This window comes from Phascolarctos cinereus, unplaced genomic scaffold (assembly GCF_003287225.1).
Source record: "Phascolarctos cinereus isolate Bilbo 61053 unplaced genomic scaffold, phaCin_HiC Scaffold_1;HRSCAF=81, whole genome shotgun sequence".
In the NCBI taxonomy this organism is placed as follows: domain Eukaryota; kingdom Metazoa; phylum Chordata; class Mammalia; order Diprotodontia; family Phascolarctidae; genus Phascolarctos; species Phascolarctos cinereus.
Genome location: NW_027555514.1, coordinates 185,242,717 through 185,267,370, shown reverse-complemented (window position 1 = coordinate 185,267,370; position 24,654 = coordinate 185,242,717). Strand labels below are relative to the sequence as shown.

Sequence of the window (24,654 nt, the reverse complement as noted above, 5' to 3'; positions counted from 1 at the left end):
GTCATGAAGAGTTGAACGTGATTGAAAAACAATTGAACACCAACATTATCTACTTGATAGCCTTAGAGTATCTTAGAGTTATAGAATATTCTTTTTTTTTTAGGCTAAAGATGCTCTTTTCTTCTGACTCTATCTCCTATGACATGGCTTCAAGCCTCTTTGGATGTGCTATAGTTTGTCAGTGTTCCTTCTAAGATATGGAACTCAGAAGTGAATGGAGTGTGGACAGGCCAGTCCACAGAGCCTAGTTCAAGATACTGCTATTAAGTCAGCTTTTGGCCAAATGAAAACATAAGTATATAATATTATTGCTATTAAACAAGTCCCCTTCCTACTCTCCTCCTTATGCTCCTTATGCCTCTATCTACCCCTTCAGTACACAGGGTGAACTGTCAGACTAGAGACTTCATGGTCAAGGTTGGCCCAGGCTTAGCTCTGCTTCTGATATGTGGCATGAACCCCCATAAGTCATATCTCTTTAGTAAGGCAGGCAGTGTGGAGTAGTGGAAAATGAACTGGATGTCAAGCCAGGAGACCTATGTTTAAGACCCTGCCCTGTCTGTTAAGTTGCAGGACTTTAGACGCATCACTTCTAAACCTTGGCTTCTTCATCTACAGTCAGGCAGTCAACAAACATTTATTAAGTACCTACTATGTGCTAGGCATTCTGCTAAACTCTGGAGATACAAATGCAAATAAAACAGAGAGAATCCCTGCCCTCAAGGAGCTTACAGTTTAGTAGGGGGAGACAACACATAAATGACGGCTGAAAAGCAGGGGATGAGGAGGGGGATTTGGAGGAAGGTACCCGCCATGGGGATGTGATTGAGAAGTCCAAGAGCAGTACAGTTGGTGGTAAATGGGAAGAAGACTATGCTAAGCCCCTTCTTTTAATAGAATCCCTTAGAACCCATGGCCCTGTCCTTCAGTCAGAGAATCCAATTGGAGATACTGATGAGATGTGAGTACCAAGAAGATGCAAAATGAATGTGTTTCACCAGGTTGTCTGTGGCTTTCCCAGCTGTAACATTCTGTGAGTAAATCCTCTTACTTTTCCTAACTTTATAATAAGGCTCACTTAAGAGAGAGAACTCTAGCTGTTGAGTTGTTTCAGTCATGTCCAGTTCTTTGTGACCCTACTTGGGGTTTTCTTGGTAAAGATACTGGAGTGGTTTGCCATTACCTTTTCCAGCTCATTTTGCAGATGAGGAAACTGAGGCACACAGGGTTGAGTGACTTGCTCAGGGTCACACAGCTAGTAAATGAGGCCAGATTCGAACCTAGGAAGATGAGTCTTCCTGATTCCAGGCCTAGTGCTATACCCACTGTACCATTTAGCTGTCCCTGAGAGAACTCTAGGGGAGTGTAAGACTCAACTCATTGGTTTCCGGATCTCTGCTTCCTCTCTTCCCAGCCATGCCTTACTTTTGTTTCACAAACCTACCCAGCATCTCTAGAAAGCCCTCTCTCTCAGATTCAGTGTCCTTATCTTGTTAACTCTTGTTTTGCTAGGAGAGAGTGTGTGGTCTGTGTGGGAATTTTGATGGCAACCAGAACAATGAGTTCACCAGCAGCAGCCTGCAGCTGGAGATGGGCCCAGTGGACTTTGGGAATTCTTGGAAAGTGAACCCACAGTGTGCCGACACCACCGAAGTGAGTAATACTTGTTTTTGTTGGCTGAGCTCAGGGAAGCCTGGTTCTTTGACTTTTTCTTCCCCCCTCATTTTCATCTTAGGGGTAGAAGGTGGGATGCTGATAGGAGGGGATTGATGTGGTGGCAGAAGGGGCAGAAACAGACCTATCACTCCAGTCTGGGCTGAGCTCAACCAATTTTCTTTATGTCATCTTCCTTGATGTCCCCCAGGTATTGCTGGATGGGGCCCCTGCCACCTGTCAAAACAATGTCATGAAGCAGACGATGGTAGACTCCTCATGTAGGATCCTAACTAGTGACACCTTCCGAGAGTGCAACAAGTTGGTAAGTACCTGGGGGAGGTAACTTAAGGCAGAGGAGAGGAGCTATAAGGATGCAACAATGACCTGAGTACTTCAAGGTGGGGAGTGTAGATCTTGACTTCTGCCCCTGGAATATCCTGTATGCCCTGAGCCAAGTCTCATCCTCAGTCCGTATCTTGGGTTTCTCCACATGGGAATGAAGAGAATAGTAGACATATTTTTTCTGAAATAAGCCAACCCATTCGTGAAGAAAGAGAGGTATAATTAACCAGAAGTTTTTGTTGTATAACAATTGCTTAGTTCTCATTTTCTTAGCTGAATCTAGGCTTTCCCTTTGGATTCAGACTAACATTTCAGGATTTAAATTTTCCTTCAAATCTTAGAAGAAGAATGTCTTTCCCTTCACCGTCTCTAGTCTTCTGCTCTTTCCCTTCCCAAATCTCTTCAGTTTCTAATTATCTCCTCCTAACTAAGTCCCTTCTAGTCTATTCTGAACCAGATTTGCCAAGATTTAGAATATTTCCACTTATTTCAAGAAGTGCCGTAGAATTCTCAAAACAATGTTAATATAATAACTTGATTTTCCTTTTCAGTACTGTTCCTTTTATAGTGTGGAGGGCTGGATAAGAGTGAGTGTCCCAGTGACTAGAGTTCTGAGCATGGAGTTAAGAAGACCCGAGTTTGAACGTGGCTCAAACGCTTAATAGCTGTGTGACACTGGGCTGTTACTTAACCTCAACTTACCTCAGTTTACTAATCTGTAATAGCACCTACCTCCCAAGGTTCTTGTGAGGATCAAATTAATTAACATATGTAAAGTGTTTTGCTAACTTTAAAATGCTATCTAGTTATAATTATGATATTAATCCAATCCCCAGTTTCTTTATCCCCATCATTCTTCTTTGTCCCTGGAGAAGTCTTATGAACTATAAGATTCCAAATGGTCTTCAGGTTTACAAAAAGCTCTGGCTTCTTGATTAGGATTTGAGGTGGGAGTAGATGGAAGGGTATGAAAAGAGGCCAAGGGAAATCAAAATTCTTTCTTCTAGGGACCTAGCTGCTATATCAATCCATCTATACCATCTGCTTGAAACATCTGGGTTGTCTCATGGCCCAGTGGCTCTTCTTTGGAAAGGCTCATACCATCATAGATGGTATCATAGAGCCTGAGGGGACCTTTTTTGGGGGGGAGGTGGGGATGAAGGTGTCTGGAACAATGGTTTCACTGGCAAAGGGAATTCCTGGTGAGGAAATTCCCTTTATCAATGTAAGTTGGCATCTGCTCTGAAATTTATAGGCTTACAGCAGGGATTTTTAAGGTTTTTGTGTATCATGGACCCTTTTGACAATCTAGAGAAGACTAGATGGACCCTGTCTCAGAATGTTTTTAAATGCATAAAACAAAATACATAAAATTACAAAGGAAACCAATTATATCAAATACAATTATCAAAATATTTTCCCTAAAGCTAGTTCATGGACTCAGGAACCCATGTCTGAGAGAACTGCTCAGAGCACTGATAAGTTAAGTACAGCTACATGATATTGTCTTTAGGAAGGGACCTTAGGGCTGTTTAAGTCAATCCCCCTTATTTTACAGGTAAGGAAAATGAGACATAAAGAAGTACAGTGACTTGTCTAAGGTCACACAGATAAAGATACCAACTGCTAATATTTCTATAGTGCTTTAGGGTTTGTGAAGTACTTTTACACAGACTATTTCATTTGTGGTAGCAGGCAGATAGATCAGCCTGGAATAAAACCAGAAGTGTGCTGGTAAATGTTTAACAAATGGCCCCCTGTATAAATGGACACACATTTAAGTTTAATCTGCATAATTAACATTTTCTTCATTACTTTCTTAAGTCTAGACAATCAACAAAACAATAAAATCAATTTTTGACTTGTAGTGTTGTCTGATTTTCTAGGTATTCACACTGAAAATGTAACAATTGGCATCATTCTGTACAAGCTCAGTATCACTCAATATAACTTCACATCAATTACATCTCACATCATTCAATATAACCCATGGTGTCTAACTTGAAATCCAATGGTCTTTCTAACGTACCAAAGGACTTTCATGACTTCATGTGGACTGGAAGTGGACTATATATCCATCCTGTGATAGAATGGAATGAATGAATACTGGATGTGAAGTCAAAAGACCTAGGTTTAGGTTCAAGTTCCAATGATTGCTAGCTATGTGACTTTGGGCAAGTTTCTTGACCTCCCAGAATCTCAGTTTCCTCATCTTTATAATGGGGATAATAAAATTTGTTGTGAGGAAAGCATTTTGTAAACCACAAAGAGATATAAATATGAGCTTTCAGTATTAACAATAACATTCAAGCCCTAACCTTATGGTAATTTCTAGACCTATAATTCTTGATCATGAAGACATTCTTGGTGGATTTTGATGTCCTGTGTTTCTTTGATACCTTTGTCAGTTTTAAAATCAGGAAGGCAAAGGAAAAGAGGAACTTTGGGGGAGAGGGGAAAGAGGATTGTTAGTGTGGATATGTGTATGTAAACATGGATAAAGTGTGCTTGAGTATGAACAGTACGGATGGATGGATAGATAGATGTATAAGGGAAATGTTCTCCTGGTTTTTCAGGGCCAGAACATATGAGAAATTCTGCTTGAATCAATACCCCCCCAGAATCAGAAATGACCCAGGAATTCTTCTCATGTTTCCACTGGATCTAACCACTAGATAACATTTCCCCTCTAGTCCTAGACCTCTTGTTTTGCTGCCCTTATCACTAGTCTTTGTTCCCACCAAGGCCATGGACCATGTTTCTCCACTGTTCTCTATCCAATTTCTCATACTTCTCAGTGCAGTCATTTGACATCTTCCATAGGTGGACCCAGAGCCGTACCTGGATATTTGCATATATGACACCTGTTCCTGTGAATCCATTGGGGACTGTGCCTGCTTCTGTGATGCCATTGCTGCCTATGCCCACGTGTGTGCCCAGCATGGTATAGTGGTGAACTGGAGGACTGACACATTGTGCCGTAAGTCATGAAGTCCATTGTGGCACCCACAGTTCATGGTGTGATCCGGGTTGAAACTGACTTCTCAGAATTACTTATTACCATATACCTGGTATTAAAATATGAGGGAGAGGAGAAGTGTGTGTATAGGATTTTAGTTCCAGATCATGGATTATGCTGGGGGAAATCAAGGGAAGTGTGGTGTGAGAATCGGTCTTCTCTTTCAGCTCAGTAGCTTAGAGGAAGTCACAGGAGCTGCCAGTCTTGGGCTTTGCCAGTGACCTAGCTCACCTCTGAAGCACAAGTCTCAGTTGGATGCCTGAGCGTCTGGTCACATTAGTTGTAGAAGGGATCCTGGCACCCGTATCAGTTAGTCAGTCAATAACATTTGCCAAGTGATTACTATGTGTCAGGCATTGTGCTGTGCATAGGAAATACAAAGAAAGGCAAAATCATGAGTCCTGTCCTCAAGGATCTCACATTATAATGGTGGGAGAGGGGAACTACATGGAAACAACTGTGTATACACAAGATATATATGATGTAATGTAAGGTCATCTCATAGGAAAGGCACTAGTGGAGATGAGGGGGCCAAGGAGAGACCTTCTGTAGAAGGCAAGATTTGTGTGAGTTTTGAAGGCAGCTAAAGAAATCTAGGATGCAGAAGTGAGGACAGAGAACATTCCAGTGTAGAAACAGAATCAGGAGGTGGAGTGTTGTGTGGGAGAAACAGTGATAAACCAGTCTAACTGAATCATAGAGTGCAGGGAAGGAAGTAAACTGTGAGAATGGAAAGGTAGGAACCAAAGCATGAAGGGCTTTAAGTGCCAAACAGAGGATTTTGTGTTTGATCTTGGAGGTAATAGGAAGCTACTAGAACTTATTGAGTGTGCGTGTATGTGTGTATGTGTGTGCGCGCATGCGTGTGTGTGTGTGTGTATGTGTGTGTGTGTGTATGTACGTGATACAGTCAGAAAAATCACCTTGGCGACTGAGTGGGGGATGGATTACAGTGGAGAGAGACAGGAGACAGGGAGGACAATTAGGCTATTGGAGTAGTCCAGACAAGAAACGATAAGAACTTGAATAAGGATTGTGGCAGTGTGAGTAGAAGGAAAGGGATGATTATGAGAGATATTGTAAAATTGGGAATAACTGGGATTGGTAATGGATTGGATTTGTGGGGTGAATTAGAGTGAGCAGTTGATGATAAAATTGAGGTTGTGAAACTAGATGACAGGGAAGAAGGTGGTGCCTTCAGCAGTAATAGAAAAGTTGAGAAGAGGGGAGGAATTAGAGGAGAAAGATAATGAGTACTGTTTTGGCCATGTTAAATTTGAAGATGGCTATGGGACATCCAGTTTCAGATGTTCAAAAGACTCAGGGAATATCCATTATTGGTGGATTTGATCTGGATGAAGATCCAGCAAGGGAGACTGAGAAGAAGTGGTCAGATAGACAGGAGGAGAAGCAGGAGAGAGGAGTATGATGAACATTTAGAGAGGGGAGAATATCTAGGAGAAGTATTCCTCTCATCTCATGGAAGCCCAATGCTCTCATGCTGAGGGGTCACTGCTGCTCACTCACGTGGTGGTTAGCGAGTCCAATTTTTGACAGCAGCAGCTTATTGATTCTGAACCTCATTTTGGGACCAACAAGACTGAAATTCACAGGCAGTGGAAGAAGAGAAGAGGCATCCAGTCCTGGATGCCAAAGGGTCATTGTCTCCTATATCCCATCACGGAGCTGTCTGCCCCCAAAGAGTGCTCAGGGCAGTGCTGTTTTTCTCTCTCTGTCTTTTCTGTTTTAGAGAGGCTCAGAATCAATCAATAAACATTTATGAAGTGCCTTCTATGTGGCAAATACTGTGCTAGTTGCTAGGGATACAAAAGGAGGCAAAAGTCTCTGCCCTCAAGGAGCTTACAATCTAATGGAAGCAACAAGATACAAACAAATGTATATGAAGCAAGTATAACTTGCTTTCACATAGTGAAAGATAAACAGGAAGGCATTGAAATTAAGAGGGGTTACAGAAGGCTTCTGGTAAAAGATGGGATTTTAATTTGGACTTAAAGGAAATCAGTAGGTGGAGCCAAGGAAGGAGAACATTGTAAGTATGGGGGACAGCCAGAAGAAAAGCTCAGAGCTGAAAGATAAAGCATCTGAGGAGGCCAGTGTCACTGGATAGAAGTGTGCGTGTTGGGGAGTAAGGTGTAACAAAGCAGGAGAAGTAGGAGGAGCCGAAGTGAAGAAGGCCTTTGAATGCCGAAGAGAGCATTTTGTATTTGCTTCTGGAGGCATTTGGGAGTCCCTGGAGTTTGCTGAGTGGAAAGCAGGGTGGGAGTGTGTGACATGATTAGACCTGCATTTTAGGAAAATCATTTTAGTGACTAGTGAATGGAGGATGGAGAGACTTGAGTGGGTGATCCCACCAGCAGGCTACAGCAGTAATCTAGGTATGAGGTGATGAAGGCCTGCACTAGAGAGTACCATGGTGTCAGAGGACAGAAAGAGACATTGCAAAGGTTAAAGTGAAAGACTTTGGCAACAGCTTAGATATGGGGAGTGAGAGAGAGTGAGGCATTGAGGATGACTTCTAGGTTGGGAGCATGAGGGACTTGGAGGATGGTGTTGCCCTCTACAGTAAGAGGAAGGGTAAAAGGCCAGGAGCTTTGGAGGGAAAGACAATGAGTTCTGTTTTGAACATATTGAGTTGGAGATGTGAGATTGGAGGTCAGGAGAGAGATTAGGGCAGGAAAAGCAGGTTTGAGAATCATCAGCGCACAGATAGTAATTAAATCCGTAGGAGCTGATGTGATCACCAGTGAAGTGGTGTAGAGGGAGAAGAGACAAGGATCCAGGACAGATCCATTAGGGACACCTACAGTTAGAGGGTGTGATGTGGGAGAGGATCCAGGAAAGGAGACAGAGAAGGAATGGTCATATAGGAAGAAGGAAAACCAGGAGGGAGGGAAAGAGCAGTCTCTTTCTGGTGGTAACTGAGATGAAATTTTGGTTCACTTTTTGGACAACTTCTAATGCCTTTGGGGACCCATAGAGGTGAAATGTCACTGCAAAACATCTATTCCACTAGCATTAGTGATTTCCAGTTCTCTGTAAAAGACCCAGGGCAGCTAGGTGGTTCAGTGAATAGGGTTCTGGGTCTGGAGTCAAGGAGACTCGTCTTCCTAAGTTCAAATTTGGCCTCAGACACTTATTAGCTGTATGATCCTGGGTAAGTCCCTTAGCCCTGTTTGCCTCAGTTTCTTCATCTGTAAAATGAGCTGGAGAAGGAAATAGCAAACCATTCCAGTATCTTTGCCAAGAAAAACCCCAAATGGGGTCATGAAGAGTAAGATGACTGAAAAACGACTGAACAACAACAAAAATAAAAGACCCAGAGAAGTTCTCAGCTGTAATACCCAGAGTGCCATCATTTTCCAACATTAGGATGTTGTTACTATCATCTCCCCTATCATGGTTTTGCTCTAATCAACACCAGTATTCCTGAACCACCTCCATCACCTTCTCTACCTGCTTCCCCCTATAACTATTATCCCCATAACCCTTTGGTTTCTTTAAGATTTTTCTTTTAATATCTTTACTCTGTTGTGGATGTCTTCTCTTTTAAACAGCACAAAGTTGTGAGGAGAAGAATCAACGAGAAAGTGGGTATGAGTGTGAGTGGCGCTATAATAGCTGTGCTTCTGCCTGCCCCATCACATGCCAGCACCCCGAGTCACTTTCATGTCCAGTGCAGTGTGTGGAAGGGTGCCATGCACACTGCCCTCCAGGTAACTACTCCCAATTGTATCATAGAAATCCCTGGAGGATTCAATCCCTGAATGAGTCATAGACTAGAAGAGTAGGACAGGCTTGCATGTGGGCTAACCTCCCCTAGCCTGGTTTCCCTGGGACCATCCTGTGCCAAGGCATGTCAACATGGCAGGCTGGACCCATGACCATACATTAAGTTTTCTCAGCTGTTCTTGAACATCAGGCACTAGAGTTAGAGTCAGAGAACCCAGGGTCAAGCTCTATTGCTGTCACCTACTGCCTTGTGACCTTGAGCAAGCCACTTAAAAATCTTCATATATCGAATGGGGGAGAGTTCAGTAGATGGTCTTTAAGTTCTCTTCTAGCTCCAAATCTATTATCCCAGGCTCTGTTTCATAGAAATCTAGTTCTGTAGAGTTAAAACCAGATCTAACTCGTCATTTCAGTAAGACCTTAGAGTAGATTAGAGGTTCTATGGTTCACTTGCTAATACCTTGTCTTTTATTCTCTTCTTAGATTATGTAGCATCCTTCTTCTGAAGAGTTATAGGGACTTGTAGAAAGAGTGTTATTTGTTTTAAGGTACAGAGTGGGTTAGGCTGGATTGGGTTCTTCCTGTTTTGCAGAAGGGGAAACAAAAGCACGAAGAAGTAAGGCAGACAGGTACCAGTATTCTCAAATAATGAATGGAAGAGACAAGAAGAGACCCCCAGAGTTTGAGTTTGGGGTTCGTCCTCTTAGTCTGGGGTCATTTACATGGGGCACAATGGTAGCCACAGCTCCTACTGAAATGACTGGTTTGTTGGCAGGAAAGATCCTGGATGAACTGTCAGAGACCTGTATTGACCCTGCGGACTGTCCTGTATGTGAGTTGGAGGGTCGACGCTTTTCACAAGGAAAGAGAATCTTCTTGAACCGGGATGATCCCAACCTCTGCAAACTTTGGTAAAGTAGATGCATATTAGTTTGACAAAGTCACACACACACACACACACACACACACACACACACAATTTTGTTAAATATTTCCCAATTACATTAAAAAATTTTAATGTTTATTTTTAAACATTTTGAGGTCCAAATTTTCTCCCTCCCTCTTGCCCCTTCCCTACCCCACTGAGAAGGCAAGCAATATGATGTCAATTATACATGTGAAGTCAGGCAAAACATATTTTCATATTAGTCATGTTGCAAAAAAACATAGAAAAGGCAAGAAAAACAAAGTGACAAAAGTATGCTTTGATCTATATGCAGAGTTTACCAGTTCTCTCTATGGAGGTCCTTTTTCATCATAAGAGGTGAAAAATTTTCATCATGGAAAGTGACATTTTATCTGAAGTGCTAATAATTGACTTTCATTTGTAGCTGGAAGGAATACAGTGTTTTGATTATACATATTCCAGTATAATCAGGCACCTAGGTGGCATAGTAGATGGAGTGCTGGGCATGTAATCAGGAAGAACTGAGTTCAACTCTGACCTCAGACTCTTACAAGTGACTTGACCCTGGGCAAGTCACTTAATCCATGTTTGCCTCAGTTTCCTGTTAAATGGGGATAATAATAGTACCTACTTCCCAGGGTTGTTTTGTGGATCAAATGAGATAATAATTGTAAAGCACCCAGGCACAGTTCCTGGCACATTGTAGGTCCTATACAAATGTCAGTTGCTATTATTATATAAGATAAGCCTTTGCAACTGGGTAGACTGAGAGATGCTAGATGTTATCAGTAGGGGAAGTTTCTGAATGTTGCTTCCCAATAAATCTTTAAAAACCTTCTATCCCTTCTCCATCTTCTGTGGGTCTAGAAAGGTTTAGATATAGTTTTGACTGAATACAGGGGGTTGACTTAATGGTGGAAGGGAAAGAATCCTGAATTTGGAGTCGGGAACACTAGGTCTGGATCCTGGTTATGAGTCTTACTAGCTGGATGATCATGTGTCAGTAACTTCATATCTTTGAGTGTCAGTTTTCTTAACTGTAAAATGGAAATAATAGTATTAGTACTACTGATCAAGATTGTCCCACACAGAATGCTTTATCAATCTTAAATGCTATAATAATGTGAGCTCTTATGTCCAAAGTATGTCATTTCTGGACCACAGGAAGGATTTTATGAATATCAGACTTTTTCTGGGAATGAACATATAGAGAAGGAGGGAGGAACTCCTGTTACCTTGGGTACAGGGATCAGCAGGAAGTGACTCATGTCACTGAAAATTCACAGATTAATTCTTATGTATAGTGACCCCTGACCATAACCCCTCTGCCAATATCTACCTCCCCTGGGTTCACATCCCAGAGTAGAGTGCAGTTTCCTAGTGGTGAGATCTGAGTTTTCTGAAGTCATTTTCATAGTAACCTAACATATATTAAGCTGTCAATACATTCAACACCACTCCCTAATACTGATCGGCCCTTATGAGAACTTAACCCACTGGGGTGGGGTGGGGGGGTGTGCTCTGGCCACAGCTACCAGAGTCAGATCCTGACCCACCATCTGTATAAACAAGAGCAAATGTTGCCCAGGGTGATTTTTTAAAGCAAAGACCCAGAGGAAACAGGAAACTAGAAAGTATGTCACTCACGTAATGTTAACTCAAGGATTAAAGCAATAAATCCTATGGATTCTGAGCTCGCAGAAAGTAGGAACTAACTTCCTAATGAAGCTCTGCCCCGCTTTCCTTCCCATGATTAAATTGAAACTGATGGAAAATGCAGAACAGAGACTGGATTAAAGATCTCAAGAAATAAAGGCTGAAGAACATAGACATATCCTTCACCTCCCCTGCAAAGGGCAGGGGGAGGAGAGGATTGCTAATAGAGATTTTAATTTTACTTCTAATAAGGATTTGGATGGCCTCTCCAAAGCAGACTGGGGAAATCATTCATGATGCTAGTCTGTCCTCTGGGTTGTGTTTCCAGGGGCTTAGGAAGTTAATGTTTTCTCTCTGATCATTTGAAAAGTACAGGTCCCCTTATTTCTCAGCCCACTGGGTAACGTCTTGATTGGTATTTGGGACGATCCTATGCAGCATATGGGCATCTAAGGTGACCAAAGGTGATAACGCATAGAATAGTAGCATCAAGACTTTAATCATTTAGTCCAGCAGTTCCTAGCCTGTAGGCACTCCTGAGTGGCCATGGATTCATTGCAAGGGGTTGACGTGCTCATCAAACATGGAGCTTTTGATCTTTATTTCGTTGAGCAGAGTAGCAGCAGGATTTCTGAAAATGTTAGTAACAGTCCGAAGGGTTACATGTTGAAGTTATTCTTTAATATCTGGAAGCAAGCAGCCATGCCTTCTCTCCAGTTGGGGCAGATCTCACCTTACCTTTGGGTTGTTTTCATGTGTGAACAGGTGGAGCGATGGCTGTGTATGACCAGATGGAGTTGGACCTATAGCCTTGAAACTGGCCATTCTGCTTTCATCTCATCCTGTTTACAGGATTACAGAATTGTCCAGCTGAACAGAACTTCCGAGGACGTTTAGCCCAACCCATAGTACACTATTTTCAAGTTTAACTACTTCAATAAATGCAAAAGTGTGTGCATATCCTTGTCTTTCCACACACATCGCTTTCCAGAAAACCATTCCATATAAATTTTTTTTTTTGTAAAAGAAAAAGAAGGAAAAAATCTGATAATATAGGCAGTGTGCCATACCCATGTTCCACTCCTCCCCTCCCCACCTCTGCAAAGGAGTGGGTGGAGGACGTGTCTTGTTATATTTCTTCTTTGAGGCCATGCTCCTTCTGTTCATTTTAAGTTGTTTGGGAGGTTATTTTTTCCCGTTTAGGTTGTTGTAGTCACTGCGTCTTTTATTTTCTTGCCTCTGCTTTCCTCACTTTGCTTCAGCTCATATCTTTCCATGCTTCTCCGTATTTATCATATTCACTGCTTCTGCAGTGCCCGGTGATATTTCATAACATTCAGTGTGTTTAGCCATTCCCCAGTCAATGATCATCTGCTTTGTGCCATCTTTTTTTTTTTTTACCACATTTGCCATAAATACTTTGATGTATATATGGAAGCCTTGAAAAATTTAGTGGGTATTATGTTTTCCCAAGGTCTTAATCAGTTCATTTTCTTCTTGAATTCTGTTTCCGGGAAGAATCTATTTTTCACGACAAACTTTGTCAAATTAAAAATTTTATAACATGAGAATTTGGTAAAAAAGAAACAAATCCAGATATCTGATGCCCACTTATATTACTAAAGATCAAGAATGTATTTTCCTTTAGACTTATTTTCTCTTTGCTACCTAACAGAGTAAACACACATTCAATATTGTACATCTGTAAAATACTTTCTTATGCATTTGCTCCTCATGAGAGGAACCAGGTGGGCAAGACAATTTTTATTATCCTTATTTTATAGATGAAGAAACTGAGGCTCAGGAAGTTTTTGTGAATTGTCTGGGGCCATCTGGATAGTAAGCTTAGAGCCTGGACTTCTGTCTTCCCCTCAGATGCTCTTTCTGTTACTTTGCCTCTGTGCTGCAAACCCTGATGAGTTAAGGCTCTTTCTCTGAGTTTGTAGGGTTTTGCTTTAAAATGAGAAGAATTGATCTAGTTTTCCTACTCCTTTTAATTCCTATACTTGGAAGCACCACTTTGGTGGTAAATCAACACTCAGCTAGAAAGAGGGAAAGGTAAGGGAAAGGACATCCCCACAAAACTAACCTATGCACCTAAGATTTATTGAAGGCATTCTTTACAGGCAGTTTAGACTTCAGGAAGACTGGTACAAAATGGCAGAATGTTCCAAAATCTCCAAAAGGTCCAGGGTGCATAGCAACTCCAAAGATGGCTTCCTAGCTTTCCCCTTTTGTACAGGAAAAGTCCCATTTTAATATAAGTTTTAGTTTTCTTTGATTTCCAAGGAGTTCCAGGGCAGGATAATGACTCATGGGGAAAGAATAGTTAACTCAGCTCCCAGATCTATGATTTGAGATCTTTGAGAATTGTAATTGGTTGATGGAGGAAAGGAGGGAGAAAAGGTAAGTGAGTCTGACTGCTCCTTCCCCATTGCTGACTTTGGACCTGTTGTTATAGAGAAAGGGCTTACTATTATTCTTTGGCTTTAACTCTGGGAAACTTTCCCAGAGCTTGGGAAGCCATCCTTATTACAGGTGGCTGGCCATCGGCTCACAAAAGGCCTCATGGTAGTACATAGAACAAAGATGCTATTAAATTTGTTCATGGCCCTAACTTCTGGTTTGACTCTTTACTTTCTTGAGCCAGACTCTAGGAGCTAAAGCATGCTCTGGGTACAGTTATCCTTATTTTATAGAAGGAGAAACTGAGGCTCAGGCAGGTTATGTAAATTGACTCAGGCCTTCTGGGTAGTAAGCAGCAGAACCAGGATTTTTGTCTCCCTTTCTATTGATATTCATCCAGATTTTTTCCCCCTGTGCTTCCTATATTGAAGTGTCTTGCATCTATGAGAAGGGTCTAGAATGCAATTGCTGGGGGCTAGATAGATACTAATCCAACAGAGGAATTTGTCTGTGAAATGGGACTAATACCTGTGCTGCCAATCATGCAGGGTTGTTATGGAAAACAAAAAAAAACAATACTTTGTAAACCTTAAAATTCTATGTAGATAAGAATTATTATTTTTATTATTATAATTATAAAATTATACTTATGAAATCCTATTACAACAAATACCACATTAATTTTCTCTATAAGGAAGATTTCCAAGCTTTAGCCAATATGTGTGTGTGTGTGTGTGTGTGTGTGTGTGTGTGTGTGTGTTATTTGATGAAAACCAAGTTCCAGTATAACAAAATGATTTAGGTAATTCTTTGGAAATGGCAGTAATGGGGTTTGGTTTATAACTGCATGCTTTTATTTAAGATGACACATGAGGAAAATAAGTTAACTTTGAGTCACCATGTATTATTGAGTCCATACACCAAACATAAAAATTTCTTTCTTTATACATGGAATGGATTAAGGCTTTCCCTCCTATAATTGAAGAATTTTCTTTACTGTAAGGATACAAGTTGTATGGTGTTCAGTTGTTCAGTTGTGTCTGACTCTGTGTGACCCTGTGGACCACAGCATGCCAATACCATCCATGGGGTTTACTTGGCAAAGATACTGGAATGGTTTGCCATTTCCTTCTCCAGTAGGTTAAGGCAAACAGAGGTTAAGTGACTTGCCCAGGATCACATAGCTATTAAGTATCTGAGGTCAGATTTGAACTCAGGTCTATCTGCTGAGCCACCTAGCTGTCTCAAAAGTTATATAAGGGTGAATAATTGTGTGTAGTTTGTCCTTCATTCTTAAAGAGGACCATGACATCAGGAAGATGATGCCATGACTTGCAAATAAATGGATTTAAGTGAAGGAGGGCTGTGCAAGGTCACCAGCCTTACTCTGTCCTCTGGAGCCATTTGGGGTCAGTGGCCAGATATGGATCAGGACAATTGGAGATGGCCCACAACATAGTGGGAGACATCAGCCTTTTTAAGGTAAGGTCTTTCCAACTTCTCACTTTGACTGAGGCAATGCCCATTCAGTGATTAGGGCTGTTTAAGAAGTGAGTCAAGTGATGGCTCCTTCAATCTAAAAAAAAAAAAATCAGACAGAGAGGTGAAGACACTCAGGGTTTCTGACAAAAAGAGAAACAATTACTACTCCTTTCACCCTGACCCACCAGGGCCCAAATAATAACCGCTAAGTGGTGCTTGGGTAGGGACCTATTATTGGCCAATCCATGATAACCACAGTGAATTGGGTTTAAGGCATGGTCTTTGAGAAAGAAGTCTAGCCAGTAAACCCCGAGATATCTAGGTAGGTTTCAGCCTTCAAAATTTACCTTCCTTTGGGCAGATCACCCTCAGGTAAAGTCTTGATACCCCATGTGGAGAGAGAAAAGCAGAGGAGAGGAGAGGAGCTGAGTTGCAGAACTGAAACTGGCCAGTTGGGTCCTCAGGGGCCAGCTCAGACTACTCACAGGTTGTGGTTTGTCCTTCATTCTCAAAGAGGACCACCACATTGGGAAGATGATGCCCTGACTTGCAAATGCATTGGATTTAAGTGAGGGAGGGCTGTTCAAAGTCACCAGCCTCACTTTCTCCTCTGAAGCCATCTGGCTTAATTAGGAAGGAAGGAAAGAAGGAAACAAACACCTACTATGTGCCAGACACTTGACTAAGCAATGTACAAGCATTATCTTGTTTGATTCTCATAACAACTCTGGGAGGTAGGTGATATTATTATCCACATTTATAAATGAGAAAACTGAGGCAGGCAGTGGCTAAATGATTTGCCTAAGGTTACACAGCTACTAAATGTCTGAGGATAGATTTGAATTTAGGTGTTCCTGACTCCAGACCCAGTATTTTATCCACTGTGCCACCTAGGTGCTTGTATCAGTTAGGTAATTGGTATGTATTAATGGGGGTGGTGAGGCATGGTATACATGATGTGGAAGTTCAGGGCAGATAAGGGTATGCAATGATAGGAACATGGGATCAGAGATTTGGAATTGAAAGGGACCTTGGGAGCCATTGAATGCAAGTGCCTCAGTTTACCATATAGAAAGTGAGGATGAGAGAGGTAAGGTGGTATGTCCTGGGTCACACAGCTAATAAGTGTCTGAGACAGGATTCCAACTTGGATCTTCCTGATTCTAGGTCCAATGCTGTTTCCATTTCACCAGTTAACTGCCTCTAATTTAAGGGGTGCATATTACTAAAAGTATGTTCACACATGGAATAGGCTTACAATTATGACAAATCGAGCTAGATTATTCATAGATTCTCTAGCATTTCCAACCATTTCTGGCTCTCCCCCACAGCCACTGTGATGGTGTGAACTTGACCTGTGAAGCCTGCCAGAAGCCAGGAGATGTGCAGTTGCCCTCATCATTTACAACTGCTGCCCCGACCACAGCATACCAGGAGGATACCCCCGAGCCTCCCCTGCACAGTTTCTACTGCAGCAAGATGTTGGACTTGGCTTTCCTGCTGGATGGCTCCTCCAAGCTGTCAGAGGCCGAGTTTGAGGCGCTGAAGGCTTTTGTAGTAGGCGTGATGGAGCGTTTACACATCTCTCAGAGGTACATCCGGGTGGCTGTCGTGGAATACCATGATGGCACCCACTCCTACATTTCATTGAAAGACCGGAAGCGGCCCTCAGAGCTTCGTCGGATCACCAGTTCTGTGAAGTATGCCGGCAGCAAGGTGGCTTCTACCAGTGAAGTCCTGAAGTATACCCTCTTCCATATCTTTAGCAAAGCTGACCGCCCCGAAGCATTTCGGATTGCCTTGCTTCTGACAGCCAGTGAGGAGCCCCCTCCCATGTCCAGGAGCATAGTCCGCTACGTCCAAGCCCTGAAGAAGAAGAAGGTCATTGTGATCCCAGTGGGCTTAGGGCCCCATGCTAGCCTTAAGCAGATTCGTCTCATTGAGAAGCAGGCACCAGAAAACAAAGCCTATTTGCTTAGCGGTGTGAATGAGCTGGAGCAAAGGAGGGATGAGATCCTGGGCTACCTCTGTGACCTGGTACCTGATATTCCTGTTGCTACCATCCCCTCCCAGATGGCACAGGTTACTGCCAGCCCAGAACTCTTGGTATCCCCAACTTCTCTACATAGTAGACACATGATTCTGGATGTGGTGTTTGTGCTAGAAGGCTCGGACAAGATTGGTGAAGCCAACTTCAACAAGAGTAAGGAGTTCATGAAGCAGGTGATTCAAAGGATGGATGTGAGTCAAGGCAGCATCCACATTTCCATCATACAGTATTCCTATGCAGTGACTGTGGAGTTCTCCTTCAATGAGACTCAGTCCAAGAGATACATCCTGGACAAGGTCCAGCAGATACGCTATCGGGGTGGCAACAGGACCAACACTGGGAAAGCCCTTGAATACCTTTCTGAGAACACCTTCTCTTCCAGCCAAGGAACTCGGAAACAAGTGCCTCATTTAGTGTACATGGTGGTGGGCAATCCCGCCACTGATGAGATCAAACGTTTACCCCAGGATATTCAGGTGATCCCCATTGGTGTGGGCCCCCATGCTAACATTCATGAACTAGAGATGATCAGCCGGCCCAATGCTCCAATCCTGATAAATGACTTTGACAGACTCCCTTGGGAGGCTCCTGATTTGGTTCTGCAGAGATGTTGCTATGATGAGGGACTGAGGCTACCCACACTACCGCCGGCTCTGGGTAATATCTTTCCACCTTTGTAGGGGAAGACCTAAAAGCTGGGTTTAATTGATGCTCCAAGCTTTAGAGCCAGGAACGTCATTAAAATTGTGAGAGGGCTGGGGAACTGGAGGCAGGTTCAGGGTTCTAATCCTGATTCTATCACTGATTAGTGCTATGACTTTGGGAAAGCCTTTTTTTCCCATTCATTGCTCAATTTCCATGACTCAAATCTTCTACTTCTCAAGCAGGGAGACTCATCCCTGAGCCTTCTTAACCTTCCAGAGGTGTCTTAAAAGATGCATGAGATCACCTCAAATGTTTGATCCTGTTTGGGGGAAGTTGCTGGAGAAAAACAAAAGATTATCCTTTCATTTTTTATTTCATGGAGTAATGTTTTTTCCTCCACCAAAGTCCCACTCTGATCTCTCACTGTGGAATCTTGAAGTCTGCTAGGGATGCACAGTTTCTGGCTGGTCAGACACAGGGCTTTCTAGTCATGTGTGATTCTTGCCCATACTTTCCAGTAAATCCTCCACCTAACACACTGGAGTCCTTCCTCTTATTATTCTTTCAATATCTTAGTTGTGACAATCTACCAATCAGGTTACTTATCTGCTGCCTTTCAGAGATCATCCTAAAATCATCTGCTGTGGCAATGCAGCTTTCTTGTTTAAGTGGTAGATGTGCTTGCATATAATGAAACTTGTTTTAAGTTGAGTCACTGAAGTTGCCAGAATTATTGGCTTCACATTAATTGCTCGTTATGGCATACTCTTTTTTAATGCTTATACTAGACTCATGGACTTTTTTGGGGAAGCAGAGTTAAGTGACTTGCCCAGGGTCACACAACTAGTAAAGTGTCCAAGGCTGAATTTGAACTCAGGTCATCTTGACTCCAGGGCCAGTGTTCTATGCATCTGCTCCCCAGACTCATGGACTTTTAAGTCATCTACATCTACAGACTAAGTTGCAATAAAAAGAATACTGGCTTTTAAGTCAGAGGACCTGGGTTCTAATCCTGCTTCTGACACTTAAGACTTTTGTGGCTTGGGGCAAGTCACCTCAGTTTCCTTATCTATAAAACTAAGGGGTTAACACAGGAGTGGGGTTTGTGAACTTCTGTGAAGTTTGGATTCAGTCAAAGGGCCACACTTAAGGAGCTAGAGGGCCACATGTGGCCTAGAGGCCGCAGGTTCACCACCCCTGGTCTAAATCTATGATCTCATGACCTTTTCTTGGGTTATTTCTTCTTAGTAGAAAGTAATGCGATACCCTCATCTTATCAAAAAGCAGCTTCTCTACGCCTCGGTGTTATCCTACATATTCTTATTACCATCACACATTTATTAGTACAATAATGTATTTCTTATTGACTTGGCCCTAAAAAAACCTAGAGCTCAGAATTTGTAAACATATTGCTCCACGAATGTCTCAAGCTATCTGTTTCACCTTGTCCGCCTACCCCCGTTTTGTCTTCTACCCTTACCTACATACTTCTGTTTTAATCTATATGAGAATTGTAGTCTTTTGTTCTTCAAGGAAATATTATCCAACACTAGTGGCAGTAGGAATATGATATGTTCTCAGAATGCTTCTCCATGCCCTAAAGGCTGGAACCCTCTTGAGTCTCAAGATTATATCTTTTTTTTTCCTCACTTTCAAACCTAGCCTGGATTCAATGTCAAAGAATAGAAGTCTATGAATGCAATGTATGCTACAGTGCATACAGACCATATGGGCAACCAGTGCTTGTCAGGTAGTTGAGGACCACTACCTCCATTCTAAGCCCCATATCACATTCATCTTATTTACAGATTGCACTCAGCCATTGGACATGGTGCTGCTCTTGGATGGCTCCTCGAATGTCCCAGCTTTTCATTTTGAAGAAATGAAGAATTTTGCCAAAGCCATTATTAAGAAGGCTAATCTGGGTGAGTGGGGATGAGATGAAGGAGGATAATAGGGAGATGCTAGTACTTGGATGTATTGGTCCCACCTGATTTGAGGGATGATACAGTCTGTTCTATGTTTTCTAGGGCCTCATGCCACTAAAGTATCAGTGCTCCAGTATGGAAGTATCACCACCATTGACATCCCGTGGGATGTGCCCCAGGATAAAGAATACATACTGAGCCTTGTGGATCCCATGCGGCTTGAAGGGGGCTCCAGCCTAATAGGTAAGGGGGTGGGAACGAAAGAGTCAGGAGACCTGGGTTTGATTGTCAAATGAAATATATCCATGGAATATAGGGATGAAAATTTCTTGGACAATCTTGGAAACAGAATGTGCGGTAGTCTCAGAGCCAAGCAGGCTGGACAGTGAAATTATGGTTTTTCTGGGACTGGAAGGTAGATAGGGATAGGATATAGAAATGAAAGGTGGTGAGAGATAGTGACGCTAGGGGGCTACTTATATCTTGTATTTATATATACATGCATGTATACTTATATGCGTATATATGTATATGTATGTGTGTATATATAATATACATGGGTATATATGTGTGTGTGTATATGTGTATATACAAATAAAATAATTGAGAATAGTATTCAGGGATTCTGGATTCTCTCTCTCTCTCTCTCTACATATATATATATATATATATATATATATATATATATATATATATATATATATATCTACATATATATATATATATATGTCTAGAATCCCTGAATACTATTCTCAATTATTTTACTAGGACCTTCTACCTATGCAAGACATGGGCAAACTGCCAGCATCACTACCTCTCTCCCTCTCTCTCTGAAATATATAGACATATAAACATATATGCATACATGTATGTATATATGTACATGCACACACCCATGTATATAGGTATAGGTGTATGTGTGTATATACATGCATACATACATGTATGTAAGAGAAAACCACTTGAGAGTTGCTCTGGATATAATACAAATAAAGGCCATAATGCAGAACCCTAAAGAGGCTGGATCTCTGAAGACAGAGATTGAGTTGATGCTGCCTCACTTTTCTCAAAGTTGTGCTCTTATAGAAGGTGGCACTGAGAACTTCTTTCACGTTTCCACTGTAGTCTCAGGTTTAGTTCCTTGTGTTACTGATGCTCATGGAGAACTCCAGCTCTGCCCCAGGGGCTGTGGCTGCCCTCGTAACTGACCGCAGGTATTGCTTACTTTTCTCACTAACAGATCAGAGAATGGTCTAGAATAGACTTAATAAATAAATCCTTAATAAAAAGATTTGTTCTGTGAAGTTTGGATGCAGTCAAAGGGCTGCACTTGAGGACCTAGAGGGACACATGTGGCCTCAAGGCCGCAGGTTCACCACCCCTGGGTCTATAGTTAGGGGCTGGGATACCTAAGCCCTACTGCTGAGACTAAGGTGAGACTTTGGACAAGTAACTCACTCCTCTTACACCCCCCTGACCCAAACATTAAATTTGCCTGAAATAATTGAAAGGGAAAACAGTTACTTATCTGAAAGAAACTGGAGAAAGGCTTTTACCCTGGAGAAGAGAACACTTAGGGGGAGACATTATGCTATACTGGAAGCCCTTTACATATTTAAAGGGCTGTCACATGGAAGAGGTATTAGACTTGTTTGACCCCAGAGGGTACAGCAATAGGTAGAAGTAATTGACAGAGGTTAAAGGGAGGCAGATTTTAGCCTACCATAAGGAAAAGCTTCTTAATAGAGTTTTCCCAAGTGGAATGGGTTGCTTTAGGAGGAAGTGATTTTCCTGGCACTAGAGGTACTTTATCAGTGCCAAACAACCCCAGGATTCATGTTTCAAGTACAGTTTGGACTAGATAATTTCTGAAGTCCATTTCTACTTGGACATTCTATGAGTCTGTGAAATCCTAAATCACCCCAGAACCAAATAAATTGAATTCAAATACCATCAGTGGAGATAGATTTTTACTGGAGCCATGGTCTCCTACAAGAACATAGGAGGGGACACAGCACATAGCAGGTGCTTACTAAATAGTTTATGAATGCAATTAAAATTTAATTGAATTTGTATCAGCTATTCAGAGGCTGTGAAGCATTTATGAAAAAGGAAGAAATGAGATGTGGAGATTGGAGAGAAGAAAAATGATGGGATCATCTAGATATTTCCATTTGTAAAGTAGCCCTCTGGACCTAAAATACACATAAATTATTGGCATAAATTTCTAAAATCCACAGGATCAGTTCCTGGTATATAGTAGGTGCTTAATCAATGCTGGCTGATTAATTGGTTGAAAGAAGTTCAGATGACATCATTTCTCATACTCGGTACAAAAGTGTTAGGACTATGATATTTGTAATGTTGCTATCAATACTGACCCTGTAGGGCCTGCTTTTTTGTTCTCAGGGAACGCTTTGAATTTTGCTGTCAGATATGCCACTTCGGAAGTCCACGGTGCGAGGCCGGATGCGTCCAAGTTGATAGTCATTTTGGTAACAGCTGTCTCTGCGGATGCTGTGGATGTAGCAGCTGATGCAGCCAGAGCTAGCCGTAAGTGTTCCTCTTTTGTTCCCTTCCCACTAGGAAAAGTGGCATTTTTTTTTTTCAGTTTCTGATGCAGTATTGAACCATGAAAATACCCTTAAAGTGAGACTAAGAAACTCCCTTTGATGGATCTTTGGTCTGGTTGGTGTAGGGTCTTCAGTGATGCAGCCCATCCCTAGTTTCTTATTCTGTGTGATATCTTTGGTCCTCCTGTAAATCTGCTACAGGGGCCTGTCCAATATACTGGGGCTTTTATAGATCTCTTGTCATCATATGGATACCACTAGTGCAATATTCAGACTCAACCTGTGTCATACCTTGTTTTCAGTAAGTGGTTGCCTGAACTTCTTTTCTGATCATATGTGTATCCAATGACTTTCATTCGTCCTTCTTTTCCTGGGTCATTCTTCATTGCTAAGATTCTGTAGCCTCCTCACATCCACCATTGCTCCTTTAGGAGACCCTCCAATTTTAACTCTTTAGGTACAGTGGTATTCTATGACTCATAGCTATACAACATTGTTGGAAGAGTAGTGATGGTAAAAATATGGACTTTTGTTTTACAGAGAAACTTGGAATCATTAAAAGCACTTTGCCATTTCCCAAGGAAGCTGCGTTTGCTGTCTTTCTCCCCTTCAATTCTGGGTCCAGTCCATTTTCCATGCAAGATATACACACATACATACACATACAAGTATGCATGCATACACATATGCACATATATGCCAATGTCTAGCCAATGTGTCCATTCAAGATACATTTATATCTATCTATGCATACATACACACAAACACATACATTATGTATGTATGTATATATATGTATGTGTGTATATGTGTATGTATGTATCTATCTATCTGTTACATGTACACACCAGTTCTTTGGGTTATCCATCTAACTACAAACCCTAACCTGGGGAATCAGCATTGTTTATCCTCCTCTTAGGTTTTCCTGACCTCTTTAGTGAGATGGAGATCATTTCAGGTTTTGAAATGTGTCAGTTAATTTTAGAGATCGGGATTACTATTGTATTTTGAGCATCAGAGGATACCGTTAGCTCCTAGAGTTGTCCAACAATAAGATCTGGTTGAGTATGTTGCATGAGTATGAGCATGCATGAAGTAATGTTTTAGTCATATTTCAGTCATATCTGACTCTCTGGGACTCCTTTTGAGGTTTTCTTGGGAAAGATACTGGAATGGTTTGCCATTTCCTTCTCCAGCTCATTTTAGACATAAGGAAACTGAGGCAAACAGGGTTAAGGGACTTGTCCAGGATAACACAGCTAGTTAGTTTATGAGATCAGATTTGAACTCAGGAAGGACAAGTCTTCTTGACTCCAGGCCTGGTGCTCTATCCATTGGCACCAACTGTCTGCCCTTTCTATACTTGGAGGTTTATGAAGCACTTTGCTTGTTAGGTAGTAAGAACCTACCAAAATTGGGCTTTGATACCAAGTTTTCTAAATTTAAGACAAGGGTTCTTTCTGCTTTACTGTGCAACCTCTCACATTAAAAATGCATGTGAAATTCAGTTGACCTTACATTTCTAAGGGCCAGAATGTTACTAATGGGAGGGCAGAACAAAACCAAAGCTAACTTCTAATACTAGTACCTTCATAGGAATTGTTACAATTAGAGAATTGTAGAATGAAGATTTTTCTACTCCCTCTCTGAGAAACAAAAGGAAGGTCTCTGTAGAGAGCAGATTAAAAAACAAACGAACGAACAAAAACCCCAGAACAGTCCCTTTGGGACTTCACCATCCAGAGCAGGTTGCTTTCTGACCTTTCTTATCTCCCTTTCTTCGATATTTTCCCGTCCCACACATGACAGGAGTGTCAGTCTTCCCCATCGTAGTGGGCCACCAATATGACAAATCCCAGGTGAGAGCATTGGCGGGGACAGCTTCCTCCTCCAACATCATGGAGTTCCAGCGGTTTGAAGATCTGTCCACTATGGTCACTCTGGACAGCACATTTATGTACAGGCTATGCTCTGGTAAGTCCCTTTTGACTCTTACAGCATCATAAAGATAATAAAAATTAGAGCTAAATAGAACCTTAGAGATTGCTTAGTCTACTCCCATTATCTTACTGGAAACTGAAACCCAGAGAAAGCATAAGATCATAGCTAGAAGGGCCCCTGGAGGCCACTGAGTCCTATTCCCTCAAATCATAGATGAGGAAGCTAAGGCCCAGGGAAATTTCACAAGGTCACACAGGTCGTAAATTGAGAGGGGGAATTTGACCCAGGTTCTCTTGTCT

At 41.9% G+C, this 24,654-nt stretch overlaps 1 protein-coding gene across 2 annotated transcripts in view; it reads left to right on the top strand.

The window, feature by feature from the left end:
• The window catches only part of VWF (von Willebrand factor), a 202,473-nt gene that overhangs the window by 117,773 nt on the left and 60,046 nt on the right, over positions 1–24,654 (top strand). For both annotated transcript variants that reach the window (XM_078155450.1, XM_020994141.2), the window contains exons 23-32: positions 1,513–1,653; positions 1,865–1,978; positions 4,822–4,978; positions 8,593–8,751; positions 9,543–9,678; positions 16,550–17,925; positions 19,722–19,838; positions 19,944–20,084; positions 22,251–22,394; positions 24,224–24,388. In XM_078155450.1, the coding sequence (XP_078011576.1) occupies positions 1,513–1,653; positions 1,865–1,978; positions 4,822–4,978; positions 8,593–8,751; positions 9,543–9,678; positions 16,550–17,925; positions 19,722–19,838; positions 19,944–20,084; positions 22,251–22,394; positions 24,224–24,388 (2,650 nt within the window). The remainder of the gene's footprint in view (positions 1–1,512; positions 1,654–1,864; positions 1,979–4,821; positions 4,979–8,592; positions 8,752–9,542; positions 9,679–16,549; positions 17,926–19,721; positions 19,839–19,943; positions 20,085–22,250; positions 22,395–24,223; positions 24,389–24,654) is intronic.